Source organism: Ursus americanus, chromosome 20 (genome assembly GCF_024610735.1).
Source record: "Ursus americanus isolate L20-20 chromosome 20, mUrsAme1.1.p, whole genome shotgun sequence".
In the NCBI taxonomy this organism is placed as follows: Eukaryota; Metazoa; Chordata; class Mammalia; order Carnivora; family Ursidae; genus Ursus; species Ursus americanus.
The window spans coordinates 35,016,476-35,041,071 of record NC_142146.1 but is presented as its reverse complement, the minus strand read 5'-3'; the positions used below and the strand labels follow the sequence as shown (position 1 = coordinate 35,041,071).

General features: G+C 36.7%; 1 protein-coding gene across 11 annotated transcripts in view; it reads left to right on the top strand.

The window, feature by feature from the left end:
• The window catches only part of CEP70 (centrosomal protein 70), a 90,666-nt gene that overhangs the window by 15,981 nt on the left and 50,089 nt on the right, over positions 1 to 24,596 (top strand). For 8 of the 11 annotated variants that reach the window (XM_087870224.1, XM_087870226.1, XM_045791856.2 and 5 more), the window contains 5 exons: positions 15,300 to 15,422; positions 17,557 to 17,681; positions 19,605 to 19,695; positions 19,831 to 19,954; positions 20,525 to 20,705. In XM_087870224.1, the coding sequence (XP_087726350.1) occupies positions 17,667 to 17,681; positions 19,605 to 19,695; positions 19,831 to 19,954; positions 20,525 to 20,705 (411 nt within the window). In that variant the 5' untranslated portion in view covers positions 15,300 to 15,422; positions 17,557 to 17,666. The remainder of the gene's footprint in view (positions 1 to 15,299; positions 15,423 to 17,556; positions 17,682 to 19,604; positions 19,696 to 19,830; positions 19,955 to 20,524; positions 20,706 to 24,596) is intronic. The other 3 variants (XM_087870229.1, XM_087870230.1, XM_087870228.1) reach the window with 2 other exon arrangements.

The window sequence follows — 24,596 nt, the reverse complement described above, 5'->3', positions numbered from 1 at the left end:
CTTTGAAGTCTAGTTATTTTATTAGGATGGGTCAGTGTTCTCAAGTATGTGACATGCTCTTTCCATATGTAATTTCAAATGTATATATTTTTTCATTTCAGGAAAGCTTTATTTTTTAAACAGCTTTATTGAGATATACGTGATATACAATAAGCTGCACATATTTAAAGTGTACTATTCGATAAGTTTTGACATACATATACACCTGTGAAACCATCACATAATCAAGATTGTGCATATACCCATCACCCCAAAAATTCCCTTGTTCCCCTTTGTGGTCCATCTTTCCAGCCTCTCATTCCCCTAGCCACCACTGATCTACTTAGATTAGGTTAGTTTTTGTTTTCTAGAATTCTATATAAATGGAGTCATACAGTATGTAAATCTTTGGCTTCTTTTACTCAGCGTAAGTGTTTTCTGATTCATATGTGTTTTTGCCTATATCAATAGTTTACTCTTTTTTTTTTTTTTTTGAAGTTTTATTCCTGTTTATTGCTGAGACGTATTCCATTGTATGCATATACTAGTTTGTGTATCCATTCACCTTTGATGGATATTGAGTTGTTTCTAGTTCCTGGCTATTCAAATAAATCTTTTAAGAACTTTTATGTACAAGTTTATGTATGGTCATATGCTTTCATTTCTCTTGGGTAAATACCTACGAATGGAATGGCTGGGTCTTAGGTGTATCGTTAACCTTTTAAAAACTGCCAAAGTGTTTTTCAAAGTGGTTGTCCTATTTCACATGACCATCAAGCAGTGTATGTGAGTTCCAGTTCCTTCATGTTCTCGTAAACAGTATAGTCTTAGCCATTTAAATCGGTGTATTGTGGTTTCACATTGTGGGTTTTGTTTTGTTTTGTTTTAATTCCAGGGTAGTTAACATACAGTGTTATCTTAGTTTCAGGTGTACAATACAGTGATTTAGCAGTTCTACATATTACTCAGTGCTTATTAAGATAAGTGAACTTTTAATCCCCTTCACCTATTTCACCTGGCCCCCCCACCTCCCATCTGTGAACCATCTGTTTGTTCTCTGTAGTTAAGAGTCTGTTTTTTTTGGTTTGTCTCTTTTTCCTTTGCTCTATTTTGTTTCTTAAATTCTACATGAGTGAAATCATATGGTATTTGTATTTCTGAGTGACTTATTTCACTTAGCATTATACCCACTACCCATGGGTACCCATTATACCACTATACCCATGTTGTTTTATAGCCGGATAATATTTAATTGGATATATATATTGCATCTTTTTTTTCCATTCATCTGTCAGTGAACACTTGGGCTGCTTCTGTAGTTTGGGTATTGTAATATGCTATTGGATATGTAATATGCTATGGATATGTAATATGCGATAAACATAACGGTGCATGTATTCCTTTGAATTAGTGTTTTCATATTTTTTGGTAAATACCCAGTAGCATGATTACTGGATCATAGGGTAGTTCTATTTTTAATTTTTTGTGGAACCTCCATACCGTCTCACACATTGGCTGTACCAGTTTGCATTCCCACCAGTAGCACCCAGGGGTGCCTTTTTCTCTACATCCTTGCCAGTACTTGTTTGAGGTTTTGATTTTAGCCATTCTGAGAGGTATGAGATAATATTTCATTGTGGTTTTGGTTTGCATTTTCCTGATGATGAGTGATATTGAGCATGTTTTCATGTGCCTGTTGGCCATCTGTATGTCATTGTTCGAGAAATGTCTGCTATGTCCTCTGCCCATTTTTAATTGGATTACTTTTTGGTATACGGTTGTATAAGTTCTTCATATGTTTTGGATACTAACCCTTTATCAGATAGGTCATTTGCAGATATCTTCTCCAATTCTGTAAGTTGCCTTTTAGTTTGGTTGGTTGTTTCCTTTGCTGTGCAGAAGCTTTTTATTTTGATGTAGTCCCAATAGTTTATATTTGCTTTTATTTCCCTTGCCTCAGGAGACCTATCTAGAAAGATATTGCTACCATCAATGTCAGAGAAATTACTGCCTGTGCTCTCTTCTAGGATTCTTATGGTTTCAGGTCTACATTTTGGTCTTTAAACATTTTGAGTTTATTTTTGTGTATGGTGTAAGAAAGTCCAGTTTCATTCTTTTACACGTAGCTGTCCAGTTTTCCCAACACCATTTATTGAAGAGACTGTCTTTCCCTTTGCATATTCTTGTATCCTTTCTTGAAGATTAAGCGACCATATAATTGTGGGCTTATTTCTGGGTTTTCTTCTTATTTTTTTTTTTTGTTTTTTTTAAAGTAATCTCTACACCCTAAATCAGGCTTGAACTCACGACCCCGAGATCAAGAGTCACATGCTCTCCCAACTGAGTCAGCTAGGTACCGCTGTTTCTGGGTTTTCTATTCTGTTCTGTTGATCTATGTGTCTGTTTTTGTGCCAGTACCATACTGTTTTGTTTACTACAGTTTCATAATATAATTTGAAATATAGAATTGTGATACCTCCAGTTTTATTCTTTTTCAAGATCGCTTTGGCTATTTAAGTTCTTTTGTGGTTCCTTACAAATTTCAAGATTGTTCCAGCTCTGTGAAAAATGCTGTTGGTGTTTTGATAGGGATTGTGTTAAATGTGTAGATTGCTTTAGGTAGCATAGACATTTTAACAATATTTGTTCTTCTAATCCATGAGCGTGGAATGTCTTTCCATTTCTCTGTTTTTTAAATTTCTTTCATCAGTGTTTTTACAGTTTTCAGAGTACAGGTCTTTTACCTCCTGGTTAAGTTTAGATATTTTATTATTTTTGGTGCAATTGTAAATGGGATTGTTTCTTCATAAAGATTTATTTATTTGAGAGAGAAAGAGAGCATGCGTGCGAGTGAGAGAGAGCACATGGTGGGGCAGAAGGAGAGGGAGAGAGAATCCCAAGTGGACTCCCAGACAAGCAGAGCTGGATGCACCCTGAGATCATGACTTGAGGTGAAATCAAGAGTTGGATCCTTAACCTACAGAGTCACCCAGGTGCCCTGGGATTATTTTCTTAATTTCTCTTTCTGCTGCTTCATTATTAGTGTATAGAAATACAACAGATTTCTCTATAGTGATTTTGTATCCTGTGACTACTGAATTCATTTATCAGTTCTAGTAGTTTTCTGGGGGAGTCTTTAGAGTTTTCTGTAGATAGTATCATGTCATCTGCAAATAGTAAAAGTTTTTTCCTTACCATTCTTCCTTACCATTTTGGATGCTTTTAATTTCTTTTTGTTGTCTGATTGCTGTGGCTAGGACTTTCAGTACTATGTTGAATAAAAGTGGTGAGAGTGGACATTCTTGTCTTCTTCCTGACCTTACAGGAAAAGCTCTCAGTTTTTCCCCCATTGAGTATGATGTTAGTTATGGATTTTTCATATATAGCCTTTATTATGTTGAGGTAGTTTTCCTCTAACCTACGTTGTTGGAGATTTTTGTCATGAATGGATGTTGTACTTTGTTAAATGCTTTTATTCATCCATTGAAATGACATATGTTTTTTATCCTTTCTCTTGTTGATGCAATGTATCACACTGATTTGTGAATATTGAACCACACTTACATCCCAGGAATAAATCCCACTTGATTTTGCTGAATGATTTTTTTAATGTGTTGTTAGATTCTGTTTGCTAATATTGTGTTGAGGATTTTTGCATCTATGTTCATCGGAGGTATTGGCCTGTAGCTCTCTTTTTTTGTAGTGTCTTTATCTGGTTTTGGTATCAGGGTAATGCTGGCCTCATAGAATGAATTTGGAAGTTTACTTTCCTCTTCTATTTTTTGGAAAAGTTTGAGAAGAATAGGTATTAACTCTTCTTAAAATGTTCGGTAGAGTTCCCTATGAAGCTGTCTGGTTCTGGACTTCAGTTTGTTGGGAGTTTTTTTGTTTGTTGGGAGTGGTTTTTTTCTAGCTCCTTTAGGTGTAAATGTAGGTTGTTTGAGATTTTTCTTGCTTCTTGAGATCGGCCCGTATTGCTATAAACTGTCTTAGAAGAGATGGTTTTGCTGCCTCCCAAAGATTTTGGACCATTGTGTTTTCATTTTTCATTTGTTTCCATGTAATTTTTATTTCTTCTCTGATTTCTTGGTTGACCCATTCATTGTTTAGTAGCATGTTATTTAACCTCCATGTATTTGTGCTCTTTCCAGACTTTTTCTTGTAGTTGATTTCTAGTTTTTTAGTGTTGTGGTCAGAGAAGATACATAATATGACTTTGATCTTTTTGAATTTGTTGAGACTTGTTTTGTGGCTTAATATGTGATCTGTTCTGCATCATGTTCCATGTGCACTTGAAAAGAATGTGTAATCAGCTGTTTGTGGATGGGATGTTCTTAACATATCTGTTAGATTCATCTAGTCCAGTGTGTCATTCAAAGGCACTGTTTCCTTATAGATTTTCTGTTTGAATGATCTGTCCACTGATATAAGTGGGGTGTTGAAGTCCCTTACTATTATTGTATTACTATCAATTACTTCCTTTATGTTTGTTATTAACTGTCTTATGTATTTGGGTGCTTCCATGTTAGATGCATTAATAGTTACAATTGTTATATCCTGTTATTGTTCCCTTTATTATATTATAGTCCTTTGTGTCTTGTTACAGTTTTTGTTTTAAAGTCTATTTTGTCCAGGGGCGCCTGTGTGGCTCAGTCAGTTAAGTGTCTTCCTTCAGCTCAGGTCATGATCCCAGAGTCCCAGGATGGAGCCCTGCATTGGGCTTCCTGCTCGGCTGGTAGTCTGCTTCTCCCTCTGCCCCTTACTCCACTCATGCTCTTTCTCTCAAATAAATAAATAAAATCTTTAAAAAAATATGTTAAAATCTATTTTGTCCAGTACAAGTATAGTTACCCCAGCTTTCTTTTGACATCCATTTGAATGATAAGTGTTTCCCCATGCCCTCATTTTCAATCTGCAGGTGTCTTTACATCTGAAATGAGTCTTTTATAGGCGGCATACAGATAGGTACTGTTTTTTTTTTTTTTTTAAATCCACTCTGTCACCATTTGTGTTTTGATTTGAGCATTTAGTCCATTTGCATTCAAAATATTTATTGGTAGGTATGTATTTATTGCCATTTTGTTACTTGTTTTGTGGTTGTTTTTGTAGTTTTTCTCTGATCTCTTGTTCTCTTTCACAGTTTGTTGACTTTCTTTAGTGATATACTTGGCTTTCTTTCTCTTTATCCTTTGCATATTTATTACTGGTTTCTGATTTGTGGTTACTGTTATGTTTGTATGTAACATCTTCTGCATCTAGCAGTCTGTGTTGGGTTTGTGGTCACTTAAGTTTGAACCCATTCTTTACTTTTGTCCTCTCCACATTTTAGGTATATGGTGTTATATTTTACATCCTTCTATTTTATGAATCCCTTGAGTGATTTTTACAGAAATACTTTTTACTGCTTTTGTATTGTTTACTTTTCATATTCTCATTTATGGTCCTTTCCACTCAGAGAGTCCCATTTAATATTTCTTGTAGGGCTGGTTTAATGGTCATGAATTCCTTTAGTTTTTTTGTTTGAGAAAGTCTTTATTTCTCATTCTTTTGTGAATGATAGCCTTGCTTGATAGAGTATTCTTGGCTGCAGATTTTTCCCTTCTAGCACTTTGACTCTATCATGCACTCTCTTCTGGCCTACACAGCTTCTGCTGAAAAATTTGCTGATAGTCTTATATGTAAGTGTCTTCTTTTCTTTTGTTGCTTTAAAATTTTTTTTTATCACTACTCTTTGCCATTTTAATTACTATGTGTTTTGATGTGGACCTCCTTGGGTTGAATTTTTTTGGGCATCTCAGTGCCTTCTGGATTTAGATATCGTTTTCTTCCTCAGATTAGGGAAATTTTCAGCTATTGTTTTTTCAAATAAATTTCTGCCCCCTTTTCTTGGTCTTCTTTTGGGATTCCTATAATGCAAATGTTATTATGCTTGATGGACTCACTGAGTTCCCTGAGTGTATTCTCAATTTGCATATTTTGTTTTCCTCTATTTGCTCAGCTTGGTTAGTTTCCCTTACTCGGTCTTCCAGGTCATTAATTTGTTCCTCTGCTTTCTCTAGCCTATTCCATCTAGTGTATTTCTAATTTGATTTGTTGCGTTCTTCATCTTTGATTGGTTGTTTTTTCATCTTTTTGTTAAGGTCCTCACTAATGTCCTCCACTCTTTTCTCAAGTGCAGTGAGTATCTTCATTACTTTAAATTCTCTATCAGGCATATTACTTATATCCATTTCACTTGGGTCTTTTGTTCGTGTTCGGTCCTGTTCTTTCATTTGGGACATATTAGGAGTCAGCTATGTCTCTTGCTTTTGATGGTAATAGTCTTTTGAAGAAGAGGCCCTGTAGTTCCCTGCAGTGCAGTGTCCTCTGTTCTCTAGGACCCAGTGCTTCAGGGAGTATCTCCTGTGTGTGTTGATTTTGCTCTCCTGTTGGGTCCTGGTTGCTTTTTCCTTCAGTCCAGTTATCTACAGGGGTTCTCTTGGCTTGTTGTGGGAAGTGTTTGGTCCCCTGCCGAGTGGGGTGTTTTAACAAAGTGTATTGTAGTCTGTTTGTGAAATGAGTCCTGCCATTGCTGCTGCTGCTGCAGCTGAGGTCCTACAAAACCCATGGATTTGGAGATGTGGTGCTGGCGAGGTTTGTGCTGGTGTTCTTGGGAGGAGGCCTGTAAGACTGGGACTGAGGCAAGCATGACTGGGAAGGGTGGGTCCACTGAAGTGTGGTATGGGGAGATGGGGCTGGTGTAAGCAAGTGAATGTTGGCACCTGTAATGTTTTTGCTGAAAAATTAGCCGATAGCCTTATGGGGTTTCCCTTGTGTGTAACTATTTCTTTTCGGTGTTTTTAAAATTCTCTATCATTTTTTGCTATTTGACCTATTATGTGTTTGATGGTGGAACTCCTTGGGTTAACTTCATTAGGGCCTTTCTGCCCTTCCTGGAACATGGTGTCTGTTTCCCTCCCCAAATTGGGGAAGTTTTCAGCTATTATTTCTTCAAGTAAGTTTTTTGCCCCCTTCTCTCTCTCTTCTCCTTCTGGAATCTCTATTATGTGAATGTTATTATGCTTGATTATGTTGCAGAATTCCCTTTCTCTGTTCTCATTTTTTATTATTCTTTTTTCTTTTTGCTCTTCAGTTTGGTTGCTTTGCATTATTCTGTCTTCCAGATTGCTAATCTGTTCTTCTGTGTCTTTTAATCTGCTACTGATTACCTCTAGTGTATTTTTCATTTCTGTTATTGAATTTCAGCTCTTACTGGTTATTTTATTTATATATGTATATATTTTATAAAATATTTATGAATATACTTTATATTTAGTGTTTCTGTTGACATTCTCACTGAGTTCATTCACTCTTTTTCTCAGGTCTAGTAATTATCTTAATGACTATTACCTTTGAAGTTTTTATCAGGCATATTGCTTATCTCTCTTTCATTTATCTTTTTTACCATGATTTTGTCTTGTTTTTTCATTTGGGAGATATTTCTCTGTTTCCTCATTTTGTCTCTCTATATTTGTTTCTAAGTATTAGGTAGGTCAACTCCTGGTCTTGAAAGTAGTGGCCTTGTGTAGAAGAGATCTTATGGTGCCAATAGTGCAATCCTCCCTGGTCACCAGAACCAGGCACTCCAAGGGTGTCCCCTTTGTAGGCTTAGTGCACCCTTCTTCTGTTGCTGAGCTGCTGTTGTTGTGGGTGTGCTGGTGGCTGGGGCTGGCTTCCAGCCTGACTGACTGCAGTGACTTGATTTGCCTGATATGGGTGTACTGGGCAGTTTGCTCCCTGCAAGGTTGAGAAGGCCACCTGCTGCCCGTGTATTCGCTGGTAGGTGGGGTCATCACTCAGCCTAGCTAGCTGTCTACAATTAGTATCTGCCATACCTGCAGGCACAGTGAAGGGCAGGACTTGCTCTCTGCACAACCAGCTTAGAGGATCAGCTGCAAGAACTATGAGCATGCTGGTGGGGGGTTATTTCCTCTCCTCCCAAGGGCAGGAGTTACTTTGGAGTGGTACAGTGTTGGCAGAGTTGCCGTCCATGTGTGGCAGGGCAGGAGCTGTTTTGGAGGGATGGCTGCCAAGGTGGGCAGGTTGGGTGGGGTGGTCTGCAGGAGAATGTGGGGGCATGGCACTCAGTGATAGCGAGGTAGATGGAGAGTGTTAGAACTGGCTCCCAGAAGCATCTTGCTATCTAGGCTGTAGGAGGCAAGGAAAAACGGTGCCTGCCATTGCTTTTGTTGCCAGAGAAATATTTGGCCCCTCCAGTACATAGTCTCAGATTAGTCAATAAACCTTTTTCATGAATGCCCCCAGAAGCTGCTGTTTCTGTGCTGCGTCTCTGAGTTATTTAGAATGTTGGCTCTTTTAAGGGCAGGGATTAGGTTTCTTGTCACCCTCTGGCTCTCCTGGAGTTAAGCCTGCTGATTTTTAAAGTTCCTAGAGTTAAGCCCTGGTGGTCTTCAAATCCAGGTGTTTGGTTTTTTTGTTTTTTGTTTTTTTAAAGATTTTATTTGTTTGAGAAACAGCGAGCAGGAGGTGGGGAGGGGCTGAGGTAGAGGGACAAACAGACTTCATGCTGCGCACAGAACTGGATACAGGGCTCCATCCCAGGACCCTGGGATCATGACCTGAGCTGAAGGCAGACACTTAACCGACTGAGCCACCCACGTGCCCCTCTAAGTATTTTCTAATTTCCCTTGTGATTTCTTCTTTGATCCATTGTTTGGTTGAGTGTATTGTTTAATTATCACAAATTTTCGAGTTCTCCATTTTCCTTCTGTTATTGATTTCTAACTTTATCCTGTTGTGGTCTGAGAATGTACTTTGTGTGATCTATCTTTTAAAATCTGTTGTGACTTAATTTGTGGCCTAACATATGGTCTGTCCTGGAGAATGTCTCATGTACACTTGAGAAGGCTGTGTATTGTGTTTTTGTTGGGTAGAGTGTTCTTTATAAATCTGTTAGATCTGGTTTATTATGTTCAGTTCCTGTTTCATTACTTATCTTTTGTCTGGTTGTTCTTTTATTGAGAGTGGGGTATTAAAGTCTTCAACTATTATTACAGAATGATTTCTTCCTTCAATTCTGTAAATTTTTGCTGAATGTGCCTTGATGGTCTGTTAAGTGTATACATTTTTATAATTATTAATTCTTCTTGCTGTGTTGAACCTTTTATTAATATGTAATGTCCTTTGTAATATTTTTTGATTTGAAGTCTGTTTTGTCTGATGTTAATATAGCCACGCTTGCTCTCTTTTGGCTCTTATTTGCATGGAATATCTTTTACCATCCTTTGACTTTCAAACTCCGTGTCTTTGGATCTAAAGTGACTCTGTTTTAGATAGCATATAGTTGGATCATATTTTTATCCATTTGGCCAATCTGTCAAGAGTTTAATCCATTTACATTTAAGGTAATTGATGATAAGTAGGGACTTATTTCTATCATTTTGCTATTTTTTATATTGTCTTACAGCTTTTCTGTTCCTCATTTTCTGTATTACTGGCCTTTTTTTGTTTTGTTGTTACTGAGTGAAATGTTTAAATTCCTTTCTTATTTCTTTTTGTATATATTCTATCACTGTCTTTGTTATTATGAGGATTACATTTAACATCTTCAAATTATAACACTTTAATTGGAATTTATAACAGTTTATTTTTTATTTTATTTTTTATTTATTTATTTATTTTTAAAGATTTTATTTATTTATCTGACAGAGACAGCGAGAGAGGGAACACAAGCAGGGGGAGTGGGAGAGGAAGAAGCAAGCTCCCAGTGGAGCAGGGAGCCTGATGCGGGGCTCAATCCCAGGACCGTGGGATCACGCCCTGAGCCGAGGGGAGACACTTAACGACTGAGCCACCCAGGCACCCCTATTTTATTTTTTTTTAAAGATTTTATTTATTTATTTGGAGAGAGAGACAGATAGTGACAGAAATAGTGAGAGAGAACACAAGAGGGGAGGAGAGGAAGAAGCAGGCTCCTGCTGAGAAGGGAGCCCGATGTGGGGCTCCGTTGAGTTGAAGGCAGACGCTTAACCGACTGAGCCACCCAGGCACCCCTATAACAGCTTAATTTAAATAACATGCAAAAACTCTGCTCTTTACAGTTCCATCCCCACCCCTTTCAGTTGTTGATGTCACATGATTACATGTTTATACATGTGTGCCCCAAAACACAAACTAATAATTCTTTTTCTTTAAAAAATTTTTTTTTCTTTTTCTTTTAAAAAAAAGTTTTTTTAATTTAAATTCAGTTTCATTAACATATAGTGTATTATTAGTTTTAGGGGAGAATTTAATGGTTCATTAGTTACATTACATCAAGTTGTGCTCATTACATCAAGTGCCCTCCTTCATGGGCATCACCCAGTTACCCCATCCCCCTACCAACCTCACCTCCAGGAACCCTCAGTTTGTTTCCTGTAATTAAGAATCTCTTATGGTTTGCCTCCCTCTCTGTTTTTATCTTATTTTATTTTTCCCTTCCTTCCCCTATTTTTTAAAAAGATATTTATTTATTTTAGAGAGAATGTGTGTGAGAGTGGGGGGAGGGGCAGAGGGAGAGAATCGAGCAGCCTCCCCACTGAGTGGGGAGCTCCACGTGGGGCTCGAACCCATGACCCATGAGATCATGACCTGAGCCAAAACCAAGAGTTGGATGCTCAACTGACTGAGCTATCCAGGTGTCCTTTTTGATTCCTTTTTAGGTTTTCATCTCTTTAGCAATATTTCCATTTTGTTAAAAAATTGTTTTCACACCTTCCTTCAGTTCTTTAAGATGATTGTTTTAAAGTTTTTATCTAGTTGATCTGGCCTCAAGTCTTTTTTTTTTTTTTTTTTCCCTTTCCTCCCCATGGATAGTTTCTGTTGATTTTTTTTTTTTTTCCTTTGAATGGGCCATACTTTCCTGATGCTTTGCATGTTTGTTACTTTTTTGTTGGAAACTGGATGTTTGAATCTAATAATCAGATTCTTCTCCTTCACCAAGGTTTGCTGAGTTTTCTTGTTTTTGATTGTTGCAGGCTGTCTCTGTGCCAAGGATCAACCTAAGGTGTAAACTTAAAGTCTCGGGTTTTTTTTCAGCCTGCACCTTTCCCTCATCATGTGCTGGGACTTTCTAATTTCCCAAGTGTGCATTTACTTTTAAATGTATGTGTAGTCTTTAATGTCTGTCTTCCAAAAGGGGCAAGACAGAACAATGAAGGGAAGAAGAATAGGACAATGGCCCTTTAAATTTCCTGAAAGTCACTTTAGCTTCTTGGCTTCTCTGAGGTTAGAAGCAGTAATCACTGATCAGATCACAGAACCCTGATATTTGGAGCCAAGTGTTCTTTTTGCTCACCCTACACAAATTGGGGGCAAGCTGCTCCTGGTAGCCTGTGTACAGCTGCCATGGGGGAGAAATGGGGGTGGGGAATGAGTATTTGTTACTGTGCTAAGAGCTAAAATTGTAATTAACCACAAATTGTCATTCTAGTTTTCCCTGGAATTTGCAAACCTCAGTAGACTCGACCGAGTTCTAAAATAGTTACTTGAGACAGAACCTGCCAGTGCAATTGTTTTCTAGGTGGAGAGACAAATTCCTGGTGCTCCTTACTCTGCAGTCTTCCCAGGATCCTCTCCTCCTGAACTTTTACAATGGGCAGAATTCAGGAATGCCTTTCTGATTTCTCAGACTTCCCTCTTCTGTTGCTTTTGTGTAGTGTTAAAAAATATGGCAGTTAGTTTTCTGAGATTTCCTGGGTCTGTTACTTAACCTACTTTGGTCTCAACTTTCCCTTCCTCTCTCTTGTCCCTGTCTTGCTCAATTTTGGTTCCATTCCCAGAAGTTTCTTCTAACTGTGGGCCCTGTCATGGAGTTCTTGCGTGTCAGTTTTGAGTGTTCATAGGACTCTAGCAGTTGCAGTCCTTCTCATGGCACAAGGGCAAAACCCCTTCCAGATTCGCTTGCTTTCATATTAGTGCAATAGTGAATATTAGTGAATACTAATGATTTGGAAATCCTCCTGTTTTTATGACTGTTAAATACTGCCTGTTACTTTTTAAAATTTTCTTACACAGATGCTGACACCTTGCAGTTTTTGCAGCCTTAGTGATTTGTCCCCCCCCCCCATATTTCGATGTTTGTGGGGAATAATTTGTCACTATGTTTTGATACAAATACTGTTTTTTTTCTGTTACCTATTTGCTTTTGTTTTAATATAGGGATTCAGAGATTTAAAAAATTTGCTGTTACTATGCCATCAGTCCTTCTTTATTCTTTTACTTTTACCATTTTGTATGTTTATATTTTACATGGCTTTTTAATATTTTCGTTGTCTTTTTCCTTCAAAAACATATAGTTTGACTTTTGTTTTTGATCCAGCTTAAAAGTCTTTCTCCTTTAACTGGAGCATTTATTTACATTTAATATAATTACTGATGTGAGTTAAAATCTATATTTCTTTTGTTCCATTTGTTCTGTTTGTTTCTCTCCTTTTAGATTTATTTTTATTCATCATCATGGTTCCTTTTTTTCTTTGTTACTTAGGAAATTATGCACTTGAGTTCTGTTCTTCGGTGGCTATTCCAGAAATTCTTAAGCATCTTTAATTTGCAAAATACTGATATTAAGAGATACCTTTATCTTCCTTCTGAATTATAAACAAAATTAGAACACTGTTACTTTATTTACTGTACTGCCAGCTAACACATTTTGTTATTGTGCATTTTAGCTATATTTTATTTTTATTTTTTATTTATTTATTTTTTAAAGATTTTCTTTATTAGAGAGAGAGAGAGGGCATGAGCAGGGAGGAGGGACAGAGGGAGAGAGAGAAGCAGATTCCCCACCAAGCAGGGAGTCTCATGTGGGCTCCATCCCAGGAGCCTGGGATCATGACCTGAGCTGAAGGCAGATGCTTAACCGACTGAGCCACCCATGTGCCCCTTAGCTATATTTTTAAATTTTCACAAGACCGTATTTTATGTAGTTGGTGTTTCTTTACAATACTCATTTCTTTGCTCTTTATTCCTTTCTGCATTTTTGCCTTTTTATCAAGAATCTTTTGCATGAAGCATCTCCTTTAGAATTTTTTATAGATCTGTCAGATTTGTTTTGTTTGTTTGAAAATAGTCTTATGCCCTTATTATTAGTGGATATTTTCACTAGATTTAAAATTTTAGATTGGCAATTTCTTTCAGCACATCGAATATATTAGTATACTATCAGTTTCCATTATTACTGCTAAGAATTTAGCTGGCATTCAGCTGTCTCTCCTTTGAAGATAATCCTTTTTTCTGTAATTGCTTTTAAGGTTTTCTGTCTTTGTTTCTCTGTACTTTAATATGATGTGCCTAGGTGTGATTTTTTTTTTTTTTCTCTATTTTGTTTGCAGTTTGCTGGGCTTCTAGAATTGGTGGATTTATGTCTTTTATTGGCTCTCAAAACTTCTTAGCCATTATATCTTCACATCCTCCTTCTCCATTTTTTTCTCTATTTCTTGGAGGCCAATTATGCATGTATCCTCTTCATTTGAAGTAGAATGTGTGCTGTGTTTTCCTGAATGTAGCATAGAGAACTAAAAAGATGGAGTCTGTTTTACCTTCCCTTCATTTGTTCATTTAATTTTCTTTTCTGCTTTCTATTAAGCCTGTGATTTGAGATCTTACTTTCAGCAATTGTAATTTTTTGTCCTAAATTTTTAGTTTATTCTTTTTCAAATCTGTTTTGTTTACAGTTTACAGTTCTCTGCCAAAAGTTTCAAGCTTTGATTTTTATTTCTTTGAACATTGTTAACATAATTGTTTTATTGTCTCTGCTAATAATACAGTATCAGAAGTCCTTCTTTCTGGGGCGCCTGGGTGGCACAGTGGTTAAGCGTCTGCCTTCGGCTCAAGGCGTGATCCCAGTGTTCTGGGATCAAGCCCCACATCGAGCCCCACATCGGGCTCCTCTGTTAGGAGCCTGCTTCTTCCTCTCCCACTCCCCCTGCTTGTGTTCCCTCTCTCGCTGGCTGTCTCTGTCAAATAAATAAATAAAATCTTAAAAAAAAGAAAGAAGTCCTTCTTTCTTGGTTGGTTTCTTTTGACTGTTGTTTCTGTCTCTTTATGTCTCTTATGTTTCCTGTATTCCTTGGTTATCTTTGACTGTTTGCTGGATGTTGTATTTGAAACATTTTTTGGTGGGGATAATTTAACGCCTTTTTCCAGAGAAGATATCATTTGCTTCTGCCAGGCACATGGAAGCACTTTTTTTTTTTTTTTTTTTTTAAGATTTTACTTATTAGAGAGCAAGCATGAGCAGGGTGGGGGAGGGGCAGAGAGAGGGAGAAGCAGACTCCCCACTGAGCAGGGAGCCCAAAGTGGGGTTTGATCCAGGGACCCTGAGATCACGACCTGAGCCGAAGGCAGATGCTTAACCAACTAAGTCACCAGGTGCCCCATGAAAGCACTTTTAATTTGGGACTTTCTTGAGATATTGGAATGACTCAGAGGAGAGGAAACCAGGTTTCAGTTCATGGGACAGATAGTTTACTTCTAGTTAACCCTTATCCTGAGCATTGTAGTCCTTACAGGTAACAATTTTAAGTGGGGGGGAGAGGGGGTGTGGGATTTTCACAGCTCTATCTCTGGATTGCCAAATGCCTTTAGGGAAAAAGTGGGTTCTCATCTTCTCGATTTTTGGCCTGATAATTCCTCGTTATTGTGTTAGTTCTTTAATGCTTGTAAGAAAAAGAATTTAATGTCTTTTATTTTTTATTTTTTTTTTTATTTTAAGTAACCTCTACCCCCAACATGGGGCTCAAACTCATGACCCTGAGATAAAGAGCTGCATGCTCTACCATATGAGCCAGCCAGGCACCCTGGATTTTATGTACTTTATTCAGCTTTCTTCGTTGCCTTTGGAGACAGAGCTGTCTACTCCACCGTTACCAAAAGTGGACTACTTATCTCATGGAATTTAATCTTACCTAGACATATTTATGTAAAACAAATGTATGAGATAATTTTCTGAGTAATTTGTAGAAAACATCTAAGCTAATATATGATGGTATAATTAGGTAAGACCCATTTTATTTAGCATACTTTTTATATAACAACTGCCACTTATCTATAAGTTTCTATTGCCAGGTATCTCATTCTAAGTACTTTCCAAGTGTTGTCTGACTTAATTTAACCCATGAGGTGTAAGTATTACAGTGTTCTCTCTTTTACAGATGATAAAATCAATGCTCAAAGAAGTTAATGAGTTTGTCAATGTCATATAGTTTAATAAATAGTTAAGCTAGTAGTCACTTAGGCCATCTGACTCTGAATGCTAAACCTCTATACTTTACTCTTTATAGTGCTACAAGAACATATACCAAGAGGACCTGATCTGGTCATGGGATTAGGGGAGCTTTTCCTGAAGAAAGAAATCTGAGCCAGGATCTGAAGGTCAAGTATGAGTTAACTAAGTGAAGAATAGGGTAAGAATGCCAGGCCTTGAATCTGGAGAGATGACATTTTGACCATTTGAAAGAGGTCCAGTGTGGTAGTTAGGGAGATAGTCAGAATATGTGGCTCCACTCTTGGGGAGTATCTTACATTGATATCTACTGCCTTTATGTGGTGGTCTACATATGTCTGGTCTACAAAGAATGTATTCTTCCCACTTTAAAATTCTGGCCGACTCTTGATGGTGATACACTAGGATGAACATAGCACCACCTCTAAAGTATTCTTGCCAGAAAATACTGAACCTGAATCTGATAAAGCCTCTAGATGTAACCAGTTTACAAGAAATATAGGGAATGGAGAAATAGGTTAGAAGACAAGAGTACAGTAATCCAAAGCTGAAATAGGGCGAGTTCTGCAAGACAGATGGCCTTTTTTTTTTTTTTTTTTACAAAGAAAGGGGGGATGGGACTGCTATAGATTAAAAGAAACTTTAGAGTACCACATGTGGACATTGTTTGGATCCTGATTTGGAAAAAAAAATAAAAAGACATTTTTAAGACATTTTGGGGAAAATTGAACCTGGGCTAGGTATTAAGTGATAGTAAGAAATTATTATTTTTTTTGGTGTGATAATGGTATTGAAATTGTGTTTAAAAAGAATTTGTATTTGTTAGAGGTATATACTGAAATAAGTGTGTGGAAAAAGAATGGAAGACTTTTGGCTTTCATTCATGGATTTATTATACTCTTTCTCTATTTTTGTGTATTTCTGAAAATTTCTCTAATGAAAAGTTAAAACTAGCTGAAAGATTTGTAAAAGCAGGAGGGATTAACGTTGTGGTGATTGAGTTGTTGAAAAAGACCAAAACTTAAAAGGAAGAGAGTATGATATCAAGCATGAAAGTGGCAGAATCTGAGAATTTGTAACATGTTATTAGGTTTATCTGAAAGTAAAGTGGAAAGGCAACACCAGTAGACCAGACTTAAGGGTGACTGGTAAATCGTTTAGTTGGATTTCGCAATCTGAAGCAGCATTAAAGAGTAGAAGGATGCTTTGGAAGAAGTACTGACTTGGCAGCCAGAAAGCCTACTTTTCTTACTAATCCTGAGAAGATCATTTCACCTCTCTGGGTCTCAGATGGTTACAGTACCTGTTGTACTGGTACAACTCTCCCGTATGCTTCTCTGCCAGCTATGAACATGTAGAGATTTTGGATTAAACGATATCCAAAGTCCGCTTAAGATCTTAAATTTCATGATGCTAATGAATGTGTGTGATTGTGCCTCTTCAGAGGAGGAATTATACCTACATGTCAAACAATCCAAGAAATTTTTCCTATAGGCTGATAGAGTCTTGGATAACAAGAAGTGATGGTATGATAGACTGAATATAAACTTTTGTGTCTGCCAGTCACACAGAATCCTTTGTTGCTTGCTTCTGATCTACTTAGAAATAAAGACTACCTAAGAAAGTGGCACTGCATTTACCCTTGGATTTAGTCCAGTGAATTGTTAGATTGGCCTGTAACTTTGGGTCAGGTACAATTTTTTTAGTTTTTCAGGAAACAACTTCCAAAAGAGAATGGTTTATTTATTAGCAGCATGTGCTTTGTACATTATCTAGTTAAAACAAATAGTTCTGTGTGTGTGTGTGTGTGTGTGTGTGTGTGTGTGTAAAACTCATAATGTTTTGTTTCTAGAGGAGAACATTATAAGATAGGGTTTATTCTGATCATTCTTAAAATCAGCTTTCTAAGGAATCATACAAGTTTTGACACAAGAATGGCTTAAATTGCTTAAGAGTTAATTATCATATGGTTTCACTCATTTATGGAACATAAGAAGTAGGAAGATCGGTAGGAGAAGAAAGGGGGGGTAAACAGAAGGGGGAATGAACCATGAGAGACTATGGACTCTGAGAAACAAACTGAGGGCTTCAGAGGGGAGGGGGGTGGAGGAATGGGATAGGCTGGTGATGGGTATTAAGGAGGGCACGTATTGCATGGTGCACTGGGTGTTATACGCAAGTAATGAATCATGGAACTTTACATCAAAAACTAGGGATGTACTGTATGGTGACTAACATAATTAAAAAAAGAGTTATAGGTTCTTTTAAATATAATGTGCTTTAACACCTATTGCACTTTTTCTTTTTTCATTTAGGCAACGTGAATATTTTTTCTTGCCAATCTACTTCTTCTGATTTTACAAAAGATACTATATCTCCAGCAGCCCCTAAAGCCTAGGAGTCCAGTAAATCATCAAACACACTCATGACTGAAAAACAGGTAAACTTAAAATATTTGAAGCCAGTGTTTCTTGAAGTATGTGCCAAAGAATACTACATCTACATATGTGAAAAATCTTAAAGGGATTCTTTAGTAAAATAATTTTGGAAATGTTGCGTTAAAGATTAACGATTTCATTATTCTGAGACTTCACAATACTATTAATACATCAAGAGGCTTTAGCATACAGTATTTCCTATTTATTTAACATTAGTCTCATGAACATTTCATTAGTGTTGTATAGCACATCCTTTAGAAAATACCATTATTAGCTGTTTTCAGAATTTTCAAACAGTTACATTATTCTTTCTCTTACAAGAGGTATCAGAGAACAGTATATCATTTGATCATTCAAAGTGTGTGGCATTATTTACAGAGTACTTGATTTTTATGAGTCATAGTAGACATCCACTGAGATGCCCACACATTTGGCTCCTAAACCAGATATCTTCAGTAATTTTAATTCTGAGTCATGAATATTTGTGACCATAAGACCTCCAACATATATAAGGGAAAAGAGTGTAGGAGGGAGGAGAAGTGTGAAAAGGATAAAGAAGGTGAAGAAAGCAGTTAAAAGGAAAGATTTGGTGCTGTTAGTAATAGTGTTATCATAGTCCTAAGGGTAATTTGTTCTTTCTTTGTCTTGAGAGGTTCTTTAATGTTTAGGGGCATTTGGATATGGAGAGTAATACTTTTATATGTACGTTGTCTATTGCCTTAATTATTAATCTTAAAGCTGTTAAAATATTTAATACTATACCACTAATGAAAACTATTGTATGAATTTTATTTTTCAAGCACTTAAACATTGATTGAAAATTCACTCAAATTACCTTTTCAAATATACTTTAATAACTTAAAAAGTAAGTCACTTCACACAGTGATTTCAAATTGATCATTAAAAGACTTATAAACTATTATGGATTTAAATGTATAATTTAAAAAAATCATCTTTTTCTTATCTATATTGTATGTACAATATTGTATTTACATTTTTCTTCCCATTATTATGTTTTTATTTACTTCATCTAGAGAGTTAGGGTTACCTTCTCAGGTTTATGGTGTAAGTATGTATTTAGAATCAGGGATTCAGAACTTGGAAGTATCTTTCAGAGTGATTCTACTAGAATCATTTACCTAGATGGACAGACTCCTTTTTACACTTAGTCCCTTGTATAATGGATAAGGTCTATCTGTGTTATTGGCCTTGACCATTCAGATGTTTTGATTTTTTTGTGCGTGTGACCCTACTCATTAAATGATACTTGTTTCTGAGTGACTTGCATTTAATTTACTGTTCAGTTAATATGACCTAATATGCAGCTGTTTTTTTTTTTTTTTTAAACCTTGGTCAGACTTTTTTTTTTTTTTTTAAGATTTTATTTATTTGAGAAAGAGAACGAGACTGCGCGCATGCGCAGGAGTAGGGTCACAGGGAGAGAGAGAAGCAGACTCCACCATGAGGGCAGAGCCAGATGCGGGGCTTGAGCCATGATTCTGAGACCATGACCTGACCTGAAGTCAAATGCTAAACTGACTGAGCCACCCAGGCACCCCGCAACTGTTTCTTTTGAGTAGGGCCTGGTATGATTCAGTTAAACAAAAAAAACTAAGGTCTGTTTGGTTCATGAAATTACAAGGTGTTTTTGGTTGGTGTTTTTGTTTTAATTTATCCATTAAGACCATATGTATGAGTATGGAATTATATAATGTAATTATTTGTACTTATTTGCATTTTTTTTGGTCTGCTAATTTTGTTAGAAATTTGTTTTAATTTTAATCATTGTATGTGCATAAAAATTCATATTGAAAAACTTAGGAGAAAAAGTTCCATTATTCTGAAAACAAGGAAATTATTTCAAGAGTGTGTTTCTTCACTTTATATGTTAAAGTTGATCCTTTTCTCACTTCTTATAATTACAGCAGGAAGAAGCAGAATGGGAAAGCATAAATGTCCTGTTGATGATGCATGGCTTAAAACCTTTATCTCTAGTCAAAAGAACTGATCTTAAAGGTAGTCAGATCCTATTCTTGCTAGATCCTATTCTTTCTCATTGTGGTAAAAACTTTCTTTTTCCTTTAAAAACTTTTTACCTTAAAATTTTTTTGCCTTTATTTTTACTATCTGTATTATATCCCCAAAATGTAGATCTCATCGTTTTTGATAGACAGTCATCACAAAGGATGAGGCAGAATTTGAAAACATTGGTGGAAGAAACAACACGTCAACAGAACGTGATCCAGGAGCTCATAGAAACTAATCAGCAGCTTAAGTAAGAAAATAGAAAGAATTCTCTTTTGAATAGTTTATGTACAAGTGATATGCATTCTAAAAATAATTGCCTTGAAAAGAATCTTTGATTTTTAATCTTAATTTTTAAAAATTTTAAAAAATTTTAAAAAATTTTTCTATTTTGATTAAATATTAAGTTTAAAAAAATTTTTTAAGATTTTATTTTTTATTTATTTGAAGAGAGAGAGACAGCGAGAGAGGGAACACAAGCAGGGGGAGTGGGAGAGGAAGAAGCAGGCTCCTAGCGGAGGAGCCAGATGTGGGGCTCGATCCCATAACGCTGGGATCACGCCCGGAGCTGAAGGCAGACGCTTAACGACTGCGCCACCCAGGCGCCCCTAAAAAATATTTTTAATAGGTAAATCTTTTAGTAATAGCTTAGCTTAGGTATGTGATGGTGCCCTATATTTCTCCTATTGGTTTGTGTTATATGATGGAAATTTTAAGAATGCAAAGAAATTTTAGAAATTCATTATGTTGTTAGATGGGCATGTTTGTTGATGTGATTTGCTTTCATTACTAAGGGAAGCAATTGCATGTCTGTTATTAGAAATGAACTTCAGTTAGAACAAAGCCGAGCAGCCGATCATGAACAACGAGCTAATGACTTGGAACAAATTATGGAGAGTGTGAAGTCCAAAATTGGTGAATTGGAGGATGAATCCCTAAATAGGGTTTGCCAGCAACAGAATAAAATAAAAGATCTTCAAAAGGAGCAGAAAGCTTTACAGGTATTGATTATGTGTTTTCATAGATGATAGTACTAAAACAGCTCATTAAGGTCACAGGTGACTTCTTTGTTATTCAGTCATCTTTATCTTATTGATATCACTGTTGCCTTCTTAAAATTCTTTCTTTGGTTTCCAGAATATCCTCTCCTCTGGTTTTCCTCTAACTCCACTGCTCATTCTTTTATTCCTTTGCTGGTTCTTCTTGTCTTCCTATCCAATTAGTGCTGGGATTCCTCAGTATTTATTCCTTAGACTTTTCTCTTTCCTATATATTCTGACTCCCTTGGTGATATTCAGTCTAATGCATAACATAAATTCATTCATAATTTTAAATCTGTAGCCCACTCATCTTCCCTTAATTCCAGACTGATACCTTGTAGCCTACTTGATACCGCAACTGAATGTCTAATAGGCATCTTGAACTTTACATGTAAAATGGAGTTCCTGAATTTCTTCCCAAAACTTTTTCTTTTAGTCTTCACTCCGGTCCAAGTCACCTTCATTTCTGTCCTGCCTGTCTGTTGGTCTCCCTGTTTCCACCCTTGCCTTTTTCGGTATGCTTTCAACATAGTTGCTCAGAAACCTCAAATGGCTTTCCTTCCCTCTTTAGAGGAAAATCAAAAAGTCTTACTATGGCGTCTAGGGTCCTACATGATTTGGCTTCCTGTTACCTTCTAATTTCATCCAGTTTACTTCTTGCTTATTCTACTACAGTCACACTGACGTTTTTGTTTTTTTGTTTTTGTTTTCTTTAACGAGGGAGAGGGAGAGAGCGCACATGCCGGAGAGCATGAACAGGTGGGGGAGGGGCCGAGGGAGAAGGAAAGAGAGAATCTTAAGCAGGCTCCAAGCTCAGCACGGAGCCCGAGGCAGGGCTTGATCTCACAACCTTGAGATTATGACCTGAGCTGAAATCAATAGTCAGACAGTTAACCAACTAAGTCACCCAGCCCCCCATGTTCTTGCTCTTTCTTGAACATTTTCCTCGAACATTCTCACCTCAGGGCCTTTGTACATTTTGTTCTTTCTTTTTCCTTTGCCCTGCATACTTTTTCCCAGTTAGCTGTATGACTTGTTCTCTCCTTTCTTGGGTGTCACCATCTCTCAGGGATTCCTTTCTTGAGTACTTTATTTACGGTTACCAGTTCCATCCCCCACACATCATACTGCCTTCCCCGATTTAAATTTTATCTATAGTTCTTACTGTCATCCAACATGCTAACATACTATATACTTTGTTTTGCTTATATATCTCACTGTGTTAGAATGTAAGCTCCATGAAGGCAAATATTTTTGTCTGATTTGTTTAGGCTAAGAGAGGCTGTTTTATTATTAATAGTCAATGCTCAAATATTTGAGTTGTTGAATTAAATTTAGATAACATTTTTATGGAATATCCTTCGTGATTATAAGTCGTTTGGTTACTTTTCTTTTTATATAAATAACAAATTGTAACACTGAATGCTTCATTTCCTAATCTTAAGAAACTTATTTTAAAACATGGGATTTTGTTATAATTAGAAGAAAAATCTTTTTAGTGATAATCAATGTTTAGTTGTCTGAGTTATTACAGATCCTTACAAATATTATATCTTTATGGACATCAGATCCTTAAAGTGGTTTTGTTGGCACAACGCTGTATTTACCTACGGCACACAGGGATTTAGGCTGCCTAAAAGGAACCAGTACGCATCGGGTTGGGTCTAGATGTCCGTTCAGTTTATGCTGGTAGCATTAGAAGGATCAGATGAGTTAATATAAAGTCCAGGGGGTCAGAATCACCCAGAGACCATAGGGAGTTCTGGTGTGAAGACAGAGGCAGTTTGGTGTTCTGTCCTTATTTAGGCTGCCAGCTTGGGGTACGCAGTGCTAGAGCTGCTGGTGTTGATCGTAACTCCAGAGAAGATAGCCAAATCTGTTTTTATTACTTATCAGTCAACGAAATCCTCAACCATTAGGATATTTTGTTTTTAGGTTGGCTTTGTTAGGTAGTTTTCCTCATCAATGGAACATTATAAAATTATAAAGTCTCTCTAAAAGGAGGGCGATTTTGGAAATATTTCTATGTGCATTTGATTTTTACCTTTCAGATACGGGGTATGTGGAAACACAAGACCATTTAACACATCAACGTACTGTTGTGAGAAAGCAGCCATCAGGAGCTGTAGAGGTGCTAATTTCTCTCAGCAATGGTTTTTTGTTTTGTTTTGTTTTGTTATTGTTGTTTTTTAAGCCCTATGCAGGGCTTGAACTCAGGACCCTGAGATCAAGACCTGGGCTGAGATCAAGAGTTGGGCGCTTAACAGACTGAGCCACCCAGGTGCCCCCTATTAGTGTTTTGTAATTTGGGGTACACTGGTCTTTCACATGCTTTATCAGATTTATCTCTAAGTATTCAATATTTTAATGGTATTGTAAATGATTGTAATTTCTATTTAATTTCTTTTTTTTTTAAGATTTTTTTTTCAAATATTTTATTTATTCGAGAGAGAGAGGGAGAGTGAGAGAGCACAAGCAGGGGGAGTGGCAGAGGGAGAGGGAGAAGCAGGCTCCCCGCTGAGCATGGAGCCCAGTGTGGGGCTCTATCCCAGGACCCTGGGATCATGATCTGAGCCGAGGGCAGACATTAAACCAACTGAGCCACCCAGGCACCCTAAAGATTTTATTTATCTCTACACCCAGTGTGGGGCTCAAACTCACAACCCCTAGATCAAGAGTCACATGCTCTTCCAACTGAGCCAGCCAGATGCTCCAGTTTTGTGTTTAATTTCTTACTGTTCATTGCTAGTATATACAGAGAAATTGATTTTTTCCCCCTTTTTTGTTGTTGTAAATTATACATAAACTTTACCATTTAAAAGTATACGCTTCGGTGGTATTACGTACATTCATGTTGTCGTGCATCTGTCCTCACCATCCATCTACAGAACTTTTTTCATCTTCCCAAACTGAAGCTCCATCCTCATTAAATAGTAACTCTTCATTCTTTGCTCCCTGCAACTCTTGGCAACCATCATTCTACTTTCTGTCTTGTTATTTGACTACTATAGATACCTCATATAAGTGGAATCATACAATATTTGTCCTTTTGTGACTGATTTATTTCATTTTAGCAAAATGTCAAAATTTATCCATGTTGTAGCATGTGTTGGAATTTCCTTTCTTTTTAAAGCCAGATAACATTCTTTTGTGTATATATACCACATTTTGGTTATCCATTCATCCACCGATGACACTTGGATTGTTTTCACCTTTGGCTATTGTGAATCATACTGCTATGAACATGGGTATACAAATAGCTATTCAAGTCCCTGCTTTTAGTTCTTTTGGGTATATAACCAGAAGTGGAATTTTTTGGTCATATGGTAATTTTATGGTTAATTTTTTGAGGAAATGCAGTATATTCTCAGGATTTGCTGCACAATTTTACATTTCTACTAGCAGTGCACTAAAGTTTCAGTTTCTCCACATCCTTACCCACACTTGTGATTTTTAATTTTGTTGTGTTTTCAATAGTAACCATCCTAACGGGTGTGAAGAGGTATCTCATTCTGGTTTCGATTTGTGTCTTCCTAATGGTCAGTGACATTGAGTGTTCTTTTCAGGTGGTTATTGGTCATTTTGTATGTTCTTTAGAGAAATGTCTATTCAAGTCCTTTCCTTGTTTTTTAATTAGATTTTGTTGTTGTACTTATTCTGGATACTGACTCCTTATCATATATATTATTTGAAAATATTTTCTCATACTGTGGGTTGTCATTTAACTCTGTTGATAGTGTCCTTTGATGCACAAATGTTTTAAATTTGGATGAAGTCCAATTTATCTATTTTTTTTTCTCTTGCTTGTGCTTTTTGTGTCCTTTTCAAGAAATGATTGCCAAATCCAGTGTC